The 19,823-nt window shown below is 38.8% G+C and overlaps 2 protein-coding genes across 3 annotated transcripts in view; both read left to right on the top strand.

Annotated features, from left to right (window-relative positions):
- The first annotated feature begins 379 nt into the window (after positions 1 to 379).
- tcp11l1 (t-complex 11, testis-specific-like 1) lies at positions 380 to 6,190 on the top strand. Of its 2 annotated transcripts, none has more exons than XM_079450224.1 (10): positions 380 to 530; positions 963 to 1,116; positions 1,203 to 1,335; positions 1,504 to 1,624; positions 1,937 to 2,157; positions 2,271 to 2,407; positions 2,514 to 2,689; positions 3,029 to 3,210; positions 4,053 to 4,225; positions 4,320 to 6,190. In XM_079450224.1, the coding sequence occupies exons 2-10, from the start codon at positions 969 to 971 to the stop codon at positions 4,535 to 4,537; spliced, it is 1,509 nt and encodes a 502-aa protein (XP_079306350.1). In that variant the 5' UTR covers positions 380 to 530; positions 963 to 968; the 3' UTR covers positions 4,538 to 6,190. The 2 variants fall into 2 exon arrangements, with proteins under 2 accessions (XP_079306350.1, XP_079306351.1); XM_079450225.1 differs by having other exon boundaries at positions 428 to 530; positions 968 to 1,116; positions 4,320 to 6,071.
- Positions 6,191 to 6,512: 322 nt separating this feature from the next.
- The window catches only part of hipk3a (homeodomain interacting protein kinase 3a), a 27,414-nt gene continuing 14,103 nt past the window's right edge, over positions 6,513 to 19,823 (top strand). The window contains exons 1-2 of the mRNA XM_079450223.1: positions 6,513 to 6,862; positions 9,557 to 10,763. Coding sequence (XP_079306349.1) covers positions 9,559 to 10,763 — 1,205 coding nt within the window. The 5' untranslated portion in view covers positions 6,513 to 6,862; positions 9,557 to 9,558. The remainder of the gene's footprint in view (positions 6,863 to 9,556; positions 10,764 to 19,823) is intronic.

Here is a 19,823-nt window from a genome sequence, read left to right as displayed (position 1 = left end):
TTTGGTTTTGTTCTTTTCAAAGCAATTATTTAAAATAAAAATGAATCCTAATTTTGGGTTTGTTGTATCTCTGGGGGACCTACAACACCTTTTGCAAATGTGCAAATCACTTTGAAAGACATTAGCATGCAGAGCCGATTTGTAAATATAGATTATTTTGATATATTTTAATTGTACCTGTTATTTAATATTTCAGATAAAACTGTATGTTGAGTAAATACTAATACAAATTAATGCTTTATTATTAATGTTTATAAAGTACTCTCTGATGTCATATCCGAGACGCGTACAATTGGGGCGATCAAAAGGCGATTATGTATGGGAAATGTAGTTCTTTTTTGGTTCGTCCTATAAAAATGGGACCTCAAAAGACTACAAAGGACCGTTCTCAACCAGACTTCCGTAAATAAACGCGTCAGTTTGTATGGATTCATCCAGAACACAGACAACGTTTTGACTACTCTTGATTATTTGTGGCAAATTTTAAAGAATAGTTTGTAGAAGGGCGGTCAGTCTATTTATAAAAAAAGGTAAAATCAAAATGCAATGTTTTATTCGTACTGTTTCTGCTAAATGAATGACCGGGCGTTACGGCGCAGACAGATGCGACGCAAAGCATCATGCTTTTACATCTTGTATGGATGCAGAGATTTCTTTAGTAAAAGATTAATTCACTGTCTGTTTATGTGACAGCAATATAAACCAGGTCAATATTGATAAGAACGCGAGTTTACGAAAATCAAATATTTGATAGGATTACAAGAGAGTTGGCTAACGAAAGCAAATGTGCTTAAAACCCTCTAGACTTTTCCTCTTGTTATAATAAATGCAAAACAACTTAACAAAAGAAAAGGTTTCACGCTATTACCAGAAAGAGCTATTGGAGTGTTGAACATGTTGTGAATTTCGGCTTATGCTGTAGTCTGTAAAAAAGGCCTGTTGGATTTCCTTTTGTGTTTAAGCAAAGGATGCCCAAGGAATCCAATAAGTCCTCTAAAGAGGAGCAGAATAAGATGGACAAGGATGAAATGGAGAATTCTGCAGAACCATCAGAGGAGATGATCGGAAAGCGAATGAGAAGAAATACTCCCAGTCCTCACAGGCTCACGCCACAGTGTAAGAACACATTAGACTTCGATTCAGTGAAGCATTTGTTAGTGTGTTTTATAATAATGTTTAATGTTGCATTCAAATACACACAGCCAGTCCACCTAGATTTGTCTCGGTGGAAGAACTTATGGAGACAGCCAAAGGAGTCACCAATATGGCACTAGCCCATGAAATCGTGTTAAACAGTGCTTTTCAAGTGAAACCTTTTGAGCCTGAGGAGGGAAGGTAATGATATATGAAACATGTTATCACAATGTTATAGTGTCGTTTTTATTATTTGAAAAAGACTTCTGACTATTATACGCATATTATAACTGATTTCATATCTGCTCTACATTTTAACATTGAACGCTCATGTTCTTTAAATGTATGAACATCTTTCTCTGTGTTCAGTTTGGAGAAACAGGTCAAAGAAATAATGCACAAAGCATTCTGGGATTGTCTTGTGGCAGAGCTGAGTGAGAACCCACCATCATACAGCCATGCTATAAAACTGGTTGGAGATATTAAAGAGGTAATGAAAGAAAATAAGTCATTCCTAAATCATTATTTCTATGAATATATTCAGATATTTTTCCATCCTAAAAAGCGGTGAACAAATGCTATTATTGTTTACCTCATTTGTGAGTGGCTTTGTATAAAAGCGTCCGATAAAGTACTAAATGTAAATGCAATGAACACATTCGAAAGAGTTGTCATTGTATGCATATCACAGGTTTTCCTCACAGAAAGCACGCATTTTTGGACCAGTTCAAAGATTGAGCTATTTTTTTCTTATCATACTAATGTTGATAATTCTCTGCCTAACCTTTTCCCTCTACACCAGACCCTGCTGTCTTTTCTCTTGCCAGGACAGAGTCGACTGAGAGGTCAAATTGAAGAAGCTCTGGACCTCTCACTGATCCAGCAGGAGGCTGAAAACTGTGCTCTGGACATCAGTAAAGTGGCCCGGTTTATAATTGACATGATGGCAACCTTTTGCGCACCTTGTCGTGACAAGGACGTCAAAAACCTTCGCGAAATCACTGAAATTGTCCCACTTTTTAAGTAAGTCACTCACAATAACAGTGGCATTCAGATGTGAAAGTCACATGAGCTCATGTTAGAATTTGCTTTGTAAGCTCATTATAGAATTCGCTTTATTTATACACAATCTGCAGGTCTATATTTGCAGTGCTTGACAAGATGAAGATAGACATGGCCAACTTTGCTGTTAGCAGTCTGCGACCTCACCTCTTACAGCAGTCTGTGGAATACGAGCGAAATAAATTTCAAGAGTTCCTAGAAAAACAGCCCAGTAAGCAAAATCAATAAATTAACATCAGATTAAAAAACATGGAAAGCTTCATGCACTTATCATGCTTCTAAGTCTTTTTAATATAGTAGTCTTTTAATGTTTGCAGATGCTTTGGATTTCACCAAAAAATGGCTCCAGGACACAGCAGACTATGTAAATCGTGGAAAGGTGGAGGGTGGGGCGACATGCACACCTTATTCTTCCCAACTCGCTCTAACTGTGCACAATCACGCCTATCTACGCCTGTTGAAATGGGACCATGATGCAGAGTCATTTCCTGAGGTAATCTGACTTTTGTTAACACTAAAGGGACAGCTCACCAAGTAAAAGAAGAATTTTCTTTTGAAATTAAAGGCGGGGTCTCCAATTTATCTTAGCCTTTGTTGATGTTCAAATCACCAAAACACACACACCCCTACCCCCATCTTTCGTTTCATCAGTGCTCGGCTCGATGTCCTGTGCACTGTGCACCTTACTGCTGATTGGCTCAGCATGACTGTCGAAACAAGCGTAATTCGGACACCCTGCCTTTAATGTTAATGTTTAGTCAATCCAAGTTCTGTAATTTCACAAAAAATAAACCTTTTCCTTCCTTTTCGCTCTCCTGTATGGTCCTCGAAGACTCTTCTCATGGATCAAAGTAGATTTCAAGAGATGAAACAGGAACTTGAGCAGCTAGCACTGGTGGCATCGGTTCTGCTAATAGTGTATAACAGTGCTGGCGAGGCCATTTCTGGACTTCCGGGCCTAATGGAACGTTTGAAGAAAACCATTAAGATACTAGTATCTGAAATGCATACACCGTAAGTTTAAATGGCCAATAAAATTGTTAAATGTGTGTCAATGGGCTAGTTGCACAATATGGCGCCTGTGAGCTTTTCTGCCATCCGTTCTCTGGTTGGTCATTCGCAAGGCTTCCTGGGTAGGTAAATTCAGCGGAGTCCGTTTCAACTTTCAATGCGGACCACATCGTGGGCACAAAGGTGGCATTTGGGAGCACACATCTGAGCGCTAAAAATACAAATGGGACATCCTACGGACTCGTAGATTTTTGGGACATTTGGGACAGTGCAAATCACTTTCGTTTTGTCTTGCAATGTAAAGAGGATCTGTCCTATCGCTTATATATTACTTTGTTCTTTTTTTATCTGAAAAACACCCTTATTTGCTAGGCCAAAATCCTCCTTTTCCCATATGGCGATATAGGACCAGAAATTTCTCTTCCGACTCTCGCTTCCCAAAAGCTCACTGTCGCCATCTTGTGCAACTAGCGAATAGACATTCTTGTTCTAGACAGCATTTGTTTGGAAAAACAAGAGCAGCCATTGATATTTTTGTTCTCATTTTTCAAAGGGATAGTTCGCACAAAAATTAACTCACCATCTTGTCATTTCAAACCTGTATGACTTTCTTCTGCAGAACAAAAATATTTTTTTGAAGAATGTTGGTAAACACATTACGACGGTACCTTTGACCTTAGTTTTGTGTCCATACAATAAAAGCGAATAGTTACCGCCATTGTTTGGTTACCAACATTCTTCAAAATATATTTAGTGATCTTTACAGAGCACAACTAATTCTAATAAAAATATAATTGTATAGTCATATCCTCCTATTTGTGACTGTTATGTTGTTCTCTTCCTAGGTCTTTCAAAGATGATGAACCTTTTGCTGCTATCGGAGAAAAGTTGTGTATGGAGCTCAGAGGATGCCTGTCTCAGCATGGCTTTTTACCTTTTTCCCCAGACCGTGAGAGCACTTTGAAAGGCCAAATTGTAGCTGCTAAGTTAGCAGATAACCCCATTCGTAAGGTCATTGGTAAGCTTGCCCTTCAGGATTTTGTGCATTAAAAGTGTTGAGCGAACTCGGAAATCATAACAAATTCTAATCTATGTTATGTTTTTCGAAATAGACTCCCGGATCCAAACTTACCTTTTGGGGTTCTTGGATACCTGCACCAACAGGTGTTCCCCTCCCCTCCCTGGAGGTCTGACACCCATCAGCAAAGAGTTAGAAGAAATTGCCGTTAAGTTGGGACGGTTGGTAACCTTCAACAAGCTTGTTTACTCTCCGTTCTATAAGAAGATCCTTCAGGAAATTCTAATACGGGGAGAAAATGTAGATGTTTAAATGAAACGCATGAAATATAAAGCACTAATGGTCCTGGCCTTCACATTCTATTTACCGGAGCTACATTATCTTAATAGTCTATGACATTGGTGATTAACCCTTCAAAGCTCACATTCTAGCACCTTTAACAAGGGGTTTATATCATCAAATGAACATTCCTGAGCTCCCATTTGATAATTAATGTATCAAGACATGAGGTTTGCCTAAAGATTAAAATACATTAATCTTAAGGCAGGGACTGCTGATGGTTAGAATAGTATAATGAATTGTAAACAAAATGCTGTCAATGGGCCTCATTCATGAAACATTCGTAAATATATGAGTAAATTCCGAGTAATTTGTTAAACCGACCCTCCGAAAACTCTCCTCCGGATTCACAAATACTTCGTAAACGTCACATTTGATAGTAAAATGTGTGTGTGTCAATGATTTTTAATCATTCGTAAACCGAGTGCACGCTCATTCACAAAAAAAACAATCCCGGCTATGTATTACAGCTACGCAAATTACGTATCTAGAAATGCTGGAATCCTCTGGAATTCATTCTCTGGTTTGGCTACATTATATTTCATGAATGCATAAGAGACTAATAGGCTACATGCTTACCAATAAATTAAACCGTGTCCGCCAAAGCGCTTTTAGCCAGCTGAAATAATACATGGTGATCTTCTGAAAACGCACTATTTACATGTGGTATGGAGCAGGTGTACATTTCTTTTGTATCAACTAAGTTAACATTTTGAAAATATGAACATTTTCATGAATCCTAAAAGTTAGAATGAATTCAAGAACGTTTTACACAAAATTTGTTCTGCTCGTATTTCATAAATGAGGCCCATTGTATGCAATTAAATATTTAAACAATTACTTTATGAACGTTACATACATTTGGATGCCATGGCATAAACCCTTGTTTCAGAGAGACTTTTTTGGTTAATTGTTTGGATGTGAGGGAAAGGAGGAACAGCATATGACTGGTGCCTAAATTTATGCAGGGCCACTCATGAATAAGTGCACGTTTTTTCTTTTCTGTACAAGAATAGTTCATTCTCACGTTGAGCACCAAGCATGATCTTTTTAAAAGATTCTTGATGTTTTCATCAATGCCGAGTACGCTTAACAATTGTTCCCCAGACAACCCCAAATGCGCTCCTCTTTGTTTTAACTTCTGATGTGCGTCTTATGGGCTCAGTATTACTAAGGGTTATTATAAAGGGAAAGCTGCCAATTAAAAATTAACTTGTGTGAAGTGTGTACAAAACATTCACTTGATTTTACTGGTTTGAAATGTTATGTCATTCAGTGGCCATATTGTTTGCATTATAATGTTAAATGTGTACATATTAGAAGCACACGCATAATCATGATAAGAAGATAGGCTATTGTCATAAACTACACCGTGCAACACATTTCATCAATGAGTCATCATAAATAATTGTTTTCCCATGTTAATTGCAGAGGTGTAGTGTGGTACTTGTAAAACAATGGCAGCTTTTAAAATGACATGCTTCTCCTGAATAAAAGTGTCAATCATACTTGTCTGTTTGTTTTCAACCCTGTTGTAAATGTATACACACAGAATGTTAGTGTATAAGCTATGATGTAATATTGTAACAACAACCTTACAGTAAAATTATATTTTTTATAGCTGTTAAGATTGTATGGTATCACTTCTATTAACAGAAACCATTTTCTAATATTTGCTAATGTAACGTAAAGCACAATGTAACACATATTTCTGATAAATTGTCGTTTAATAACTGAGTTTAGTTATTTATATTAAACTAATACATTAACTTTCTCATTGCGCAAAAACCCTGCAGTCGACTTATATAAGCCCACCAGACGGGGACACCAAACCGCAAAACGGTATTCCACTGCGCGCGTTACCTCTCCAGTCCTGTCAGTGGCAGTAGCGCATCACAGCTGTTGTGACGCATTTCACCTAAACGGGCAAAAGAAGCGTTGCAAGCGCGTTCTCGAGCGTTCAGCTGAGAGGGCGCAAGTGAGTTAAGCTGATAGAGTTTGTCTGTCGCCGTCAGAAGGAAACAAACTAGTGGGACCGAAACGTCCACGAAATGACGACAAAAACCTTCCCTGGTCGAAGCGGATATCCTTAACTCTGCCCTGGACCCGTTTCGGCACCCGTTTATGGCTTAGTGGGGGAGTTATGCGCACTTGAAAATGAGGGAGCTTGTGTTTTTTCTCCCTCGTCGTCCAGCGAGAGGACAAAATGGCAGCGCGTTGAGCATGCAGCGGGTGCGAATTAAACCCGAACATGTTCACTAAAGACCTGCAGTCTCGACACAGCTGCGGTCTGTGAAGGTAAGGGAGATTTAATAAATGTGTCCATCTGTTAACGGATGTATTCGAGTAAATATTACCCGTTTTATCTTGGTTTGACTAGGGTTGAGTTATCGAGAGCTCGTAGTTGTGAAAAAAAGTTGCCACGCCACAACAAAAACTTGAACAGTGTTTCGCAGGGTTTGGTTGGTTTTGTGTTGGTAGGTGTTGTGTGCGTATCTTTTCGCTAAAAGTAATTGAGGTGTTTTTTTGCACTAGGTTTTAGTGTTTACGATCGTGAAGCTTTGTACCTCGCCGACGAAACCCGACATGTTTACTTAAATCTTGCCGTTTACAACCTCTGCAATTTGCGTAAAACTAGCATTTAAAAGTACAGCTTTCTGTGCAATTATATTCTTCGGGTATTCTAAACATGTGATTTCAGAAATTGTTGGTGTAGAATAGTTTTTTTAGGGTGTTCCGTGAAATCTTGCGTGTAAACTTGACAGCCTTTGATCTTATCGATACAAGCAAGTTGCTCAACCCTTCTGATATCGCACAGGCCTGGTAATCTGTTCGCAGCTCACTTCTGCTTTTCTTTGCTAACTTTTCACTGTACTACTGATAGTGTTCAGCAGCAGAATATAAAAACTTTAAAACTTCGCATTTAATGTCTACTGTGAAAGAAACGTATTATATATAATAACATTCCCCACTAACTTTACAGGATACATTTTACGTTTCTTCTCTCTTTTCAAATTGTTTTTGGCAGGGTAGGTGTTGTTTTTCTCAAACGTTGTATTAAACTGTATTAAAGCATAGTCAATGTACATTTAGTAACACAGTTAATCATTTTTACAATTTACATGACTAGGGAAATGTATGCTCACTTTGGGGGAATTCAGCTCCCTATCATTTCCTGCCATTAAACTTTTATAGCCCCAACAGTTGAGCGATCAACAGGTGTTTTTCTCTGAGATATCTCTCCCCAAACCTCATTCGATCTTGACACGGGGAAAGTTCAATTGCCACCTGTTTATAGCAGGAGGTGCTCGCGTTTGAAAACACAGTATGGACCCTTGCAACCCAACACCATGCCTCCTTGCTCCTGGAGGATTAGCCTACTATAGAAATGACCACGTAAAAGCAGGACTGTCCTATTAAAGCTGTTGCGGATCTGTAGTTTCATACGTGGACTTAAGCTTTGTTATTTCTAGTTGTACTAGTTGACAGGAATATAAAAAAATATTTTATGTTACATTGCTAACATTGTTCTAAGTTACAGAGCTATACAACCATTATAATGAGCCTTAAAAATATAAATAAAGAGCTTAAGCGCACACATTACACAATCCGCTGTGACACCACCCCAAGTTATGATTATACATCTCAATATAATATTTCTCTACTGAAAATGAAAAAGAAAGAGACGGAGTACATAAAAACAAAAAAGGCCAAACTAAAATATTAGTTAATAAAATAACAAGGCTCAGTTTTCCCAACAATAGGCCAAACCTATGTTCCTGCGACATTCCAAAACACTTAATGTCCTGTACACATCATATAATAAAGCATATTATGTAAAGAAAGCCGAAGAATCAAACATAAATGCAAAACACTTACACTTTGTCCTGTGATCCTTTATTGATGCGCTTTCCGTTCATGTTCAGGCTCTTCTGCATTTCTGTACATAATAGGCATTATTAAGGTGTATACTTACTGAATATAAATGAATTAAGCCACATTTAGCTTTTTGGAATGTCGCAGGAACCCAAGTTTGTCTGTCTGCACCACCGGAAAACTGACCTCGGTGTCTCGCGCACACAATGAGGCCGATGCGGCTGCCATTAGAAGCGCACAGATGGTGGAGAGATGCAGCGCATGTGCTCAACAGATCTGTAAATGTAGTATTGCATATCCCACATTTTTAGCCACCATGCACAAATAAACATTTAAGCATGCTTCTAATAGAATTCCTTTATCCAAGGTAAATGTAGTGTTAGAGCGAACGGCTTTAACGTGGTGCGTATACACTTTTAAAATGATAATCAGGCCATCAATTAATAAAAATTTGTTAGAATAATTGTCTTCTAGTCGAATAATGAAATATCGACTGAAAGGCCCTACTAGATTTGTTTTATTCTTGTTCCGAGTTGCATTGAAATGAATAATGCAGTTGATGTGTAGCAGCTATAAAACAAAGTCCATCAAACAAGAGTTCCTTAAAGTTGAATCTTATTTTTATTTAATGCAACAAAGCATTAAGATATGTACATCTACCAGAGTGTCACTCTATTGGTTAAAGCTTACCAGATTTATCTTTGTTGTGGGAGTGTTTTCTGCCACACCTGTCCTCGTGTCTGAACTTGTGCCATATGTTTTGCCAGTATAAGTAGCCTGTCTGCCATAAAACTAAGACAGATAATCCTTATTGGTCAACTGTCTGTCTGGCTGTTTGTCTATCTGTTTGAGTTTGCTCATATATTGCATGTTTTTATGTCAAGCTCATGATTATTTTTGAAGTTAACGATACCCTGTCAAAAGCTTGATTTACATTTGAGGCCTTTATTGTTTTTCATAGTTTATTTAATGCTTGTATTTAGAACTATTTAGTTTTGTTTTAAACTTTGCTTGAGGGTCATCAATTGTTTTCTGGCAGTATATCATATGGTGTCATACTGTTTTTTGGCATTTGTGATTAACAAATCTAATAGTATTTGTCCTCTTTGTCTATAGGTATGGCCTCACAGGTTGCGGTCTGCCCACCACATGTTTATCAACCCCAGACAAGTGCCTTTTGCAGAGCGAAGAAAATTGATCCCAGCAGCTGTGTTTACCATGAAAAGATCCCTCGCACTTACGTGGTTGGTGTGAATCTAGGCATTGCACACCCTACAGATATTATTCCCTTATATCGAGTTGAAGAGCCGACTAGCTGGAAACCCTGTGTTTCAGGGGATCTCTCAACAAAGACTGAACCCTCTTCTGCTCCTCAGGAGCTCCTTGGAAAGGCTTCCTCGTCATACAAACGTGTGGCGTCAGAAGGTGGCCTTCAGTATTTTTCCAGTGTGGCCGCATCAGGTGAAGAAAAAAGTCAAGACGGTGGCCAAAACAGCCATAGTAGTAGTAGTAGTAGGAGTAGCGCTCTGGGACCGAGCGACGGCAAGGAGAGAAATAGCGGTTTGAATTCGGTCGACGGAACCCAGAAATGTGGGTTTAGATGCGAAGGCGAGAAGCTTAAGAACGGCAAGAGCATCATGCAGATAGTAGAGGAGTATTCAACTCTACCTGCTATGTTGCCAACAAACGTCGGGAGCACGGTGGCCGTGGCTCCGCCTGAGCAGAATGGAACAGGGACGGGAGCTGTAAGTGGAGTTGGGGACGGTGACTATCTGTTGGTTCAACATGAGGTGCTGTGTTCCATGAAGCACACTTATGAAGTGTTGGAATTCTTGGGCCGCGGTACGTTCGGTCAGGTGGTCAAGTGTTGGAAAAGGGGCACGAATGAGATCGTGGCGGTGAAAATACTTAAGAACCACCCGTCGTATGCACGGCAGGGCCAGATCGAGGTAAGCATCTTGGCCCGATTGAGCGGCGAGAATGCTGAGGAGCATAACCTGGTGCGGGCCTTCGAGTGTTTCCAGCACAGGAACCATACCTGTCTGGTTTTCGAAATGTTGGAGCAGAACCTGTATGACTTCCTCAAGCAGAACAAGTTCAGTCCGTTGCCACTGAAGGTGATTAGGCCCGTGTTACAACAGGTGGCCATGGCACTGAAGAAGCTCAAAAGCTTGGGCCTGATCCACGCAGATCTTAAACCAGAGAACATTATGCTGGTAGATCCTGTGAGACAACCCTTCCGTGTGAAAGTGATTGACTTTGGCTCTGCCAGCCACGTCTCCAAAGCTGTGTGTTCGACATACCTACAGTCCCGCTACTACAGGTAAGCAGTATCTTTTTTACACTGTTTTGTGAAAGCCGAGCGCATGTTATGTCAGGTATGTCGAGTATGGCCCAGGCCAGCATGAGAGAACTTCTGTCTTTGGTTTTCTGTGATGATAATAAATGTTGTTTGTCAACAAGACAAAGTTTTGTAAATGGATAACGTTTTTACAAAAGATCAACCATTGTTTCCAAGCATGTGTATTCTCAATCTATAGCTGCCATGGAGTGACATCATTACTAGTTTAGTTTACAACGTTTTTTCAATTTAAAACCTTTCTATTTTACTTTATGAAAAATATTTATAGGAATTAACATTGATTTGAACATTTATTCATATGTAATAGAACATTTCATGAAAAGGATAAGTAGATTCAGATGTGAAAAATATTGGTAAAATGTCCTTATTTTTGTGGCGGAAATAATGGGCAAATGCAAATTCGGAACTATTGACTTTTTGAAACTACCATCCTAAATGAATACTGTTGATGTCTCCATATAAACAATTTCCACCTACATGTCTACATATTGTTGGGAATATGAAGCGGTACCCTGTTTTTCATTTGAGGAAGTTAAACAGAGGATGGTTTACTTAGGCCACACTTCCTGTAAGGGAAATTATGTAATGCTTTCTAAGGCTTTAAGTTTGATGGCAAGCTTGCTTTGTTGCAGAGTGTGTCTACGCTAACTGCCACAGAGCTGCACCCATACCAACTTTATGTAACTCAACTGAGCAATAATTTCTGTGCCTTTTCTCTGTAATGGGGTCAGTCCCAACCATGATGGCTGTACTTTCTCATGCGGCTTTCTTGTGATTCACGAGGCATGGAAAAACAGGGAAAGGCTCCTTAAAATAAGACATTTCCAGATGTTTGTGTTTTTCCTTTTCCGTCAAGCTTCATTTTGTAGTTCGCCGACTCTGCAGAGTACACATTTTCTATTCAGCTTTGGAAAAAATTGCACCCTCCCTTCCATTTGAAAATTATATGAATAGGTTTCGAGTCAATGTGATTTTACATAGAGTACAGTCTGTCTTTGTAAGCGTACTCAGTTTGTGGTACAGCTATCAGTGAACAAGATAAAGGGGAACTAGGCACAAGTTTAAATGGGCCATTTAAACTTGCTGCCTTACAGTTACAGGCATCAAACTGCGTCAATGCATGCACTCACGTCTTGTGCAGGTGGCACATGTGAATGCGTAGCGGTGAGGGATGGGACTGTCAGCACAGCCTTTTTATCTTTATAGACCTGAAAGTGTCATAACAGATGTTTTTATAGAAGGTTATGAATAATCATCCCCTCTCACTTCTGTTTCTCAGGATTTGAGAGTTTTAATGTAGCGCATGTCATAGTTTTCATGTTAGAAATAATTGCATAAACACTGAACATTTTAACTTGGCATGTAATTATTTCCTACTTATAATTGCACAGTGTTTGTAGCTATTGTAATTTATTATTTAGTCATATTTGTTATATGAACATAGAAATCAGTATTGTTTTATAAAGTGTACATTTTGTTCAAAAACATGAAAATCAATGGTCACTGAGAATTAATCATCATACATTTTATTGTTGCACTTTATTAGGTCCGACACTACTGTGTACATTAAAAAATTTTTTAATACATTGCACTGTCTACATGTTGTTTCTGGTTGGTTTAGTAGATACAGAGTGCAATAAAATCCAAATAACATAAAAGTACAATGTAAAAGCACGCAGTAGATACCTTGTATATATTTTCCTCAAGTAGGTACACAGAAGTTAAAGACACCAAACATAAAGGGATTCTTTTCATTATTCCTCCTAAAGATGTTTTTATTATAAAGAAATAAGAGACTAGTCTGTCTTTGTATATAGTGTTACTAAATAAAAGGCCATGATTTCCATTCCACAATGTCTATTTTTTATGCATGTTCAATGCTGTAAGAATCTGTAGTCATTTTAGGGCGTATCTCATCGACACCGTGGTATGTGTCATGACAAGTATTAAGTTGTTGTTGTGAAGCAGGCTGCACAGTGCACGTATCCATTTAGCCAGGAAGTGAACTAGAAAATCATAGATGCTGTTTTCACACCTGTTAAAAAATGGTGTTATATATGTTTTTCATTTTAGTTTGGTGGTATTATATTTTAGCACTCCTATTACATAGATAATACTATTCAGTACCAGACTACAATTCTTACCTTTGTAGTTATATGCTAGTGAATGTCGCACAAATATTTTGCTTATAGTCTTACTAAACGATATTGTTTTTGGTTTACAGCAAGAACTAGTTTTTCCCAATGCATTTTTATTGTGTAGTTTAATGAAATCACGTTGAACATTTAGCTTATTGTGCCACGTACACAGACGCTACAGTGAAATCATAATATAGCTGTAGTAGAGCTTGTCCCTAGCTGTTGCTTTGGTACCATAATGGCCCTTTGGCCCATTCATTATTCATTGCTGTTTACTGTGTTTCAGGTTCCACAAAAAGTGAGTTACCTTGAGTTTCAGGTTGCTACGGTGAAGTTTGGGTGGCCTTGTGAAGTTATTCAGCCTATTGTTTCCTTGACACCTATGCTCTCTACTTCATCCTCACCTCAAAAGTACTTTAAAATAGTGAATGGCAAACAAGTTGCTTGGATTTATCATAAGGCCGAGTGACGGGGCCCAGGTCTGACTGGTCTGAATGAATTGTGTGTGGTGTTCAAAATCCAAGCAGTCTGTACTCTGCCCTATAAACTCAAATGTTGGCCTGGTGAAAGAAAATGCCTCTCCCAGTGTGCGGTTTCAAGGTCTTGGGTTTCGTTGAATTAGCACACTTTTGAAATGCTAATTTTCCCTTTTGGTGCCTGTTTTCAAGTGCAAAGGAACATTTTGGTTTAACCTGTAAATGTCAACTGTGTTATATTGTGGACTTTTTGTGAACTTTAGAAAGCTCAGTCAAAATGGTGGTGTTTTAGCCATCTTAATGTACCTTAATGAGCATGGTTAATGGACTTAGCCAGATGCTAATCTGTTTAGACACACCCATAGAAATTAAAAGACAGATTGCCACCAGCTTTTAAAGGGGTTATTTTTGATGGCTAAAACTAACATTATTGTTTCTATTTGGTGTAATGCAGTGTTGTTTACGCACTGGTTTTCACATACCCTGCATTACTGTCGCTCCTCTGTTCCCCACCTTTCTGAAATGCCTTGATTTTCCTGCTCTGAGTGGCCAGCTACCCAGTGTGTTAGGATTGGCCCAATACCTCAAGCATGTGGCGGAAATGTAACGACCCTTACCATATTCGGAACATCAGCCGTCAAAACATATTGACAGCTGATAATGTGACCGTGTAGAGGTCGATCGAGACTGCTCATACTGATTGTAGGCTCAAAGCAGCACTAGTCCTCAACACTTAAGACATGTCAGTGGAAAAACAAGAAACGGTTAAGTCTAGAGTAGAGCAACCACATCAAACTGAACACCTAAAAATTGCAACGTCCATGCTCGTAAGGAAACCAAAATCCTTCAAAAAGCTTCGGTAAAACAGAGAAATAAAATAATATTAAGTCAAAGCCCCTTTGCACTAGACATGCTGGTTTTGGCCTTATCGCAGTCATGTCCTCTTCCCACATAGAACACCAGCAATGCCAACTACCTGATAATGCAATTCTTAAGTATAGTAACCAAAAACATTTACTCAAATACTTTACACCACTGCGCTCACATGTGCTGCCACAAAAGACGGCTTAGGTACATAAGTAAACGAGGGGAAACAACGAGTCAGGATTTAAACTTTGTCTGAGGACTTAAAAGTTTAGTTTAGTAAAGTTTTTTTACATAGCACATTTTATATTCAATGGTAATTAAAAGTGCTTTACATAAAATTATTGAAATAATCATCCAAAATAATCACAACAATAAAACAAAACAATTTTAAAACCTTAAATTATTATAAAAAAAGCTTACTGAATTATTTGAATATAAAAAATGTACAAAGCAAGCAGAATGTTTTCTCTCCATTTCAGATTTCTAACACACACTTAGTGTTCAGCGTTCGGTACTTTACTATTTCAGTGAAAAAAAGTCCAAACCTCTCAATTTCAACATTTTGTTGAAATCTTACACAATAAATAGACTATTGAAATAACTACAGCATTATTATTACTACCAGCTTATTCTATTTCCTCATCAAACACACAATCTTTTATTTATGCAGTGTGATTATTTACCTAAACCAGGAGGCTTCCACCATTAACATACCGTTTGATAATATAGAAAAACAATATCACACGAAGTTTGAAGTCTGATTCATGCTGCCTAATGGTTTGCAGCATATTTAAGCATGTTTAAATGGGCCACTGTAGCAACAGTTGTGATATTTTCAGATTTTGCATTCCTCACGGGTACGCATGTACAATTAATCTTAAGCGAGGCCCTCATCCGCCTGCTTAAGGAATGACCATAAGTGTGAGCATCTGCTCTCTGTCTTTGGATCATGTGAAATTTGACTTTAGTTCTCTTTGAATGAAGGCCTAATTGGCTAGATTCCTGCATTAATGGGCACAGCCTGATAGTTTGATGTTATGATTTTGTTAGCCAGAGAATGCACATCTTTCTGTCCATGTTTTGATGCTGCGATCATGTGTGGCAAAACTTGCCGCATTAGCTGGTAGGTCAGGATTCATTGACTTCAACCCTCTCAAGGCTTCAAACGCAATTTGACCTCCGACCAGATGGTGATCACTGAACCTTGACATGACTGTTGTGACTAGAGGCTCAATACAGGGTAAATGTTTGTAGTTAATGCTTTTCAGATTATTTAGGTGATTTAGGAGTCTCAAGTCCGTCTCACATGAGTAGCGTCAGGGACGCTCTGCCCACCTTATGTAACATCACGTGAATTGGCCAGGAATTATTGGCTGCTTTTAGGAAGGGTGGTATAATGTCGTCTTTCTTTTAACTATGTCCAATTGACCTTTACGTATCATTTAGGGTAATGATGTAGCTTGTGCTTCGATACTTAAGTGAATCGGGGACAAAGACACAAATCATGCAACAGCCGCCTTAATTCACAATCAGGAGGTTTTGTGAGGTGTCTGCCAGCGGTATTTTAAGAGCCTTGAATCAGTTTGATCCTTTAAGGCCAACTTGATGTGTTTCATGGTCTGTATATCATCCACTTGAAGATGAAACCCAGCTTTCTGTAACAGCTTGCTGCCGCTGCTCGACCTTTTGAATTGGAACAGGATAGGTTACGTGTGTGAAGCTTTATACCTTACTTGGAACCTGGAGCTTGTTTTACATGTCATCTGTTTCAGGGTTGTCATTTCATCTGCTGAAGCTCCAGGCTCACTTCCCACATTTCTCTCCATACTTCACCTAACATCAAGTGTGAATGTGAGCAATTACGTCCCTTGTGTCGTCTTTTACCAAATATTTTGGCTAATCTGAATCGGTGTATGAGATGCAATTCAATGTCTGCTGATGATGTATAGCCGAATCCTTTAAAATCGTTCTTAACCTGGTCTTACATCCCAACTGGATCGATATCTCATAATAAAGCCGTTTAGGGTATGTCTTTTTTAGATTGGGCTCCTTAAGGGCTTTATTTGTCTGCCTGAACTAATGTACATTGATTCTATTGAGGCTGGTCAGACCATCTGCGTTTCTCAGCGTTTCCGTCAGAAGCCCAAAGAAGTGTTGAAAAGGCTTTGTTTATCTGTGTGCTGCTGATGTCTCGCAACACTTCATGCAAACAACACTTCTGTCTCTAAAGTGCTTGAGCAATTTACGCTTGTCTGTGGGAAAATTCTGTTACTTCACTGCAAAATTTTGTAGGGTATATGTATTTTGGCCACCATATTGCCAGGTCAAATAAGAATCTGTTTTCGTCTCAGGAATTCCTAGATTGCATGGAGACATTTGGTTACTACAATAAACCCAAAATTTGTTTCAGGAAGTGGCTACCAGGTTCCACAGAGTTCTGTGTTTTGCTGCATGTGTTTGCATTGTACGGTCTTTCTAGAACTGCAGAGCGGTGCACAAGCCAGGATTCAGCTATGAGTGGTATGAGGTACCCTTTGGGCGTTGGCTGTGCTGAGCGGAACGCCGGAGAAATAACATTTTGTTATTGTCTGTGTCTTTTTTAGTGCTTGTCGGTGACTTAACAGGAATTAAGATTTGGTTCTTTGTAAGCGCCTTCCCGAGTTTCCAGCTGTTTATCCACTAGTTAATTATCACAGATACAGTCATTATCATTATCACGAATGGGTAAAAATTACAAAATGTGACGCCAAATATTCTTGTGCCGCCATTAATATACCTGGGTGGACCTCCCAAGTTTATGCATTGTATGGGAAGCACTTACTTCCCTTGCAAAGAACACAATCTAGACAAATCAACCTATTTTTTTAAGTGTTTTTAGTACATGTTCTGTGGTGAATTACAGGTGTTTGTGGTCTAAGAGATCCAAAACAGGTGCTCCAAAATGCTCGTTGAGTTGTTGTCTGAAAGATTTGCAGCCTATAACTGTGTTTCGTGTTACCTTGCATGCATGATTAAGTTCCACGATCTGTTATTCTAAACATTTGACCGATAAGCCCAAACTTTTGATTTCATACCAGTCCCTCACAATACATGATGTAATAACAAATGTTGTATTACACAACCAAAATTGCCTTTTAGATTCTGAGCTCTCAGAAAGGGGAACTGTGACGGGTGTTTCTGTATTTAAATGGACTTGTGGCCCTCATGGAAAACTTAAATGACTCTAAGGGGGGGGGGGGGAAGTCTGAATAACTGTTCACTGCTTTGGGAGATTAGATAACTGGTGTTTGGGTGGGATTTGTTTATGCAGAGCTCTCTGAGTGGATGTTAAATTGAAGGGGAGGTGAAAAAATACCAGTGACTCGAGTCATCGTTCTTGTTTTCTTTATTCACAGAGGCCTCTGGTTAAGAGAGACATTAACATCCTTTATTTGCTCCCGGCACATGTGGATCACTCTGGCTATGTGCTTTTATTTAACAATTTCCTGGCATTTAATTGTGCCTAAGAGATTACTGACGACTACATATTTTTTAAATCGACTTGTTTGTTGGTTTGAATAGATGGTTTTAAAGTAGCCTTTAAATTTAGACTGGTTTTGAGGAGACATGTGTCTGTGTTCAATACGGTACAACACTGTAGTGAAAATGCACAGTAGACTTATTGGGGGCACGTCAAATCGCCATGAAGAAAAATTTGCTTTTCCTTTGATTGGATAAAACAGTCACGCACTTGCATGCTCTGATGTAAACAGCCTCACATAGAGAAGAATGGGAAAGAGTTATGTTGCCCACATAAGATGAAATGTGAGCTATCATGCCACTTCTCATATTTATGGGTTTCTGAATACCCCACAGAAACAAATAACCGAACTAAAGCGCCAAAAATGCATGGTTTATATTTGCCATTTGCATTTCTTACAGTTGAAGAGGTAGGATTTGTCCACTAGCCACGCTAAAGTTTGCATCTCGAAATTTAACAAATAAAATCCAGTAATCCGCTAATTAAAGTTATGTTGTTAATAATGGCAGTGCATTGTAATGCATTTCATCACTGTGATACTGGCGTAATACATAATAAAAGCTTCATCAATTACAGCCACATAAAAATGTACAAACGACACAAGCCTAGTTTTGAGTTTACCTGGCATCCTTTGGATTCATTCTTTGGTTCAAAAACGGCTATATGGTGTAAAAATGAAGTCGAAACATGCGTCACTTCAGATACTCAACCTTACTAATCATTTGATTGTTGATGGCACTTGTCAAATAGGTGCCTTTTGAAAGCCATTTATAAAAATAACCCATGGTACGTTGTCTTGGCAACACAAAAAGGTAAAATCCCGGGACTACGTCGCAGTGATATGCTGGGGCGGTTTTCCGAAACTTCCACGCCCACTGTTCGTGGTGAATGACTACTGAGAGCGGTTTTTACATGGCTAATCTCACGTCCCCCGACACGTTTCAATGTCTTTCTTTTTTTATACAGGGCTGAAATCCTGTCCCAAGTGGTACTCTCCAGACGACGTGCCATAAGCTTGTTTTCTGAACAGCTGCAGGGCTCCGCTGGCCTTCAGAGAGGTTATTGTGTGGTCAGGGCTCATCTTCCCAGCAGTCGCATATAGGCTGCGGGGGTTTCTGGCTATAGCTTGGAATGAACCAGATGACTTTGTCTCCCCCTTCCCACACCACTAACCTCACAGGAAATAACTGTTGCTGGATAGGGGTTCAGAATTAGCTGGCTTAGTTTAACAAACACTTACTTATTGTTTTGTACAAACTGAGTCATAAAAGTGGCTTTCAATGGAACCATTGGCTACTGATGGTAAATTCCACCATTGACTTTGGAGAACATGATCATTGTGGATTCAGGTTGCACATGAAAAGAAAACGGTGAAGCAATTTGATACACGATACATGCCTTTGGATAAAATGTTTTCAGAGAAAAAAAATCAGAGAAAATTCAGATTGTAAAGCAGCTTTAGGGCTTGCATGAAACCTTAAATTATTATGCTTTGCATGAAAACACGACATTGTTTTTTTATGGCCATTAAACAAATTTCACACCAGTTCTAATGGTCCTTTACAGGCCTTATTTGTGCCAAGTAAATAATTTTCTCCTTTTACGTATCATTAATTAGTCATTGCTTATTATCATTACGATGGGGTCACAGAGGTGTTATGTACCATCATAATCTTCTGTTAAAATCTGAAAATGCACTTCCGCCCTGAAATGACTCTCTAAGGACGTAAATTAGACGGCTTGGCCGGAGCATCTGTTAACTCCTCCCCTTTAACTGTCAGTCAGCTCCCAGTTTCATTTCAAAATCAATGCACCAGCTGTTTTTACAAATCCAATCAATTTGCAGTGAAAAACGCAAGCCACGCCCACTAATTTTCTCCTTTTCACTCGGAAATGTGTCAGAATAAGGATGTAGAAACGATCGCAACTTCCAGTTCTTGGGGACTTTAAAATCTCATGTTATTAAACATTTGCATGTGCATGTTTTATAAAATAAGAAATATGAACAATCACAATGTTT

The sequence above is a fragment of the Barbatula barbatula genome (genome assembly GCF_947034865.1).
Source record: "Barbatula barbatula genome assembly, chromosome: 25".
Classification (NCBI taxonomy): Eukaryota; Metazoa; Chordata; class Actinopteri; order Cypriniformes; family Nemacheilidae; genus Barbatula; species Barbatula barbatula.
This window is presented reverse-complemented; position numbering and strand designations above follow the sequence as displayed.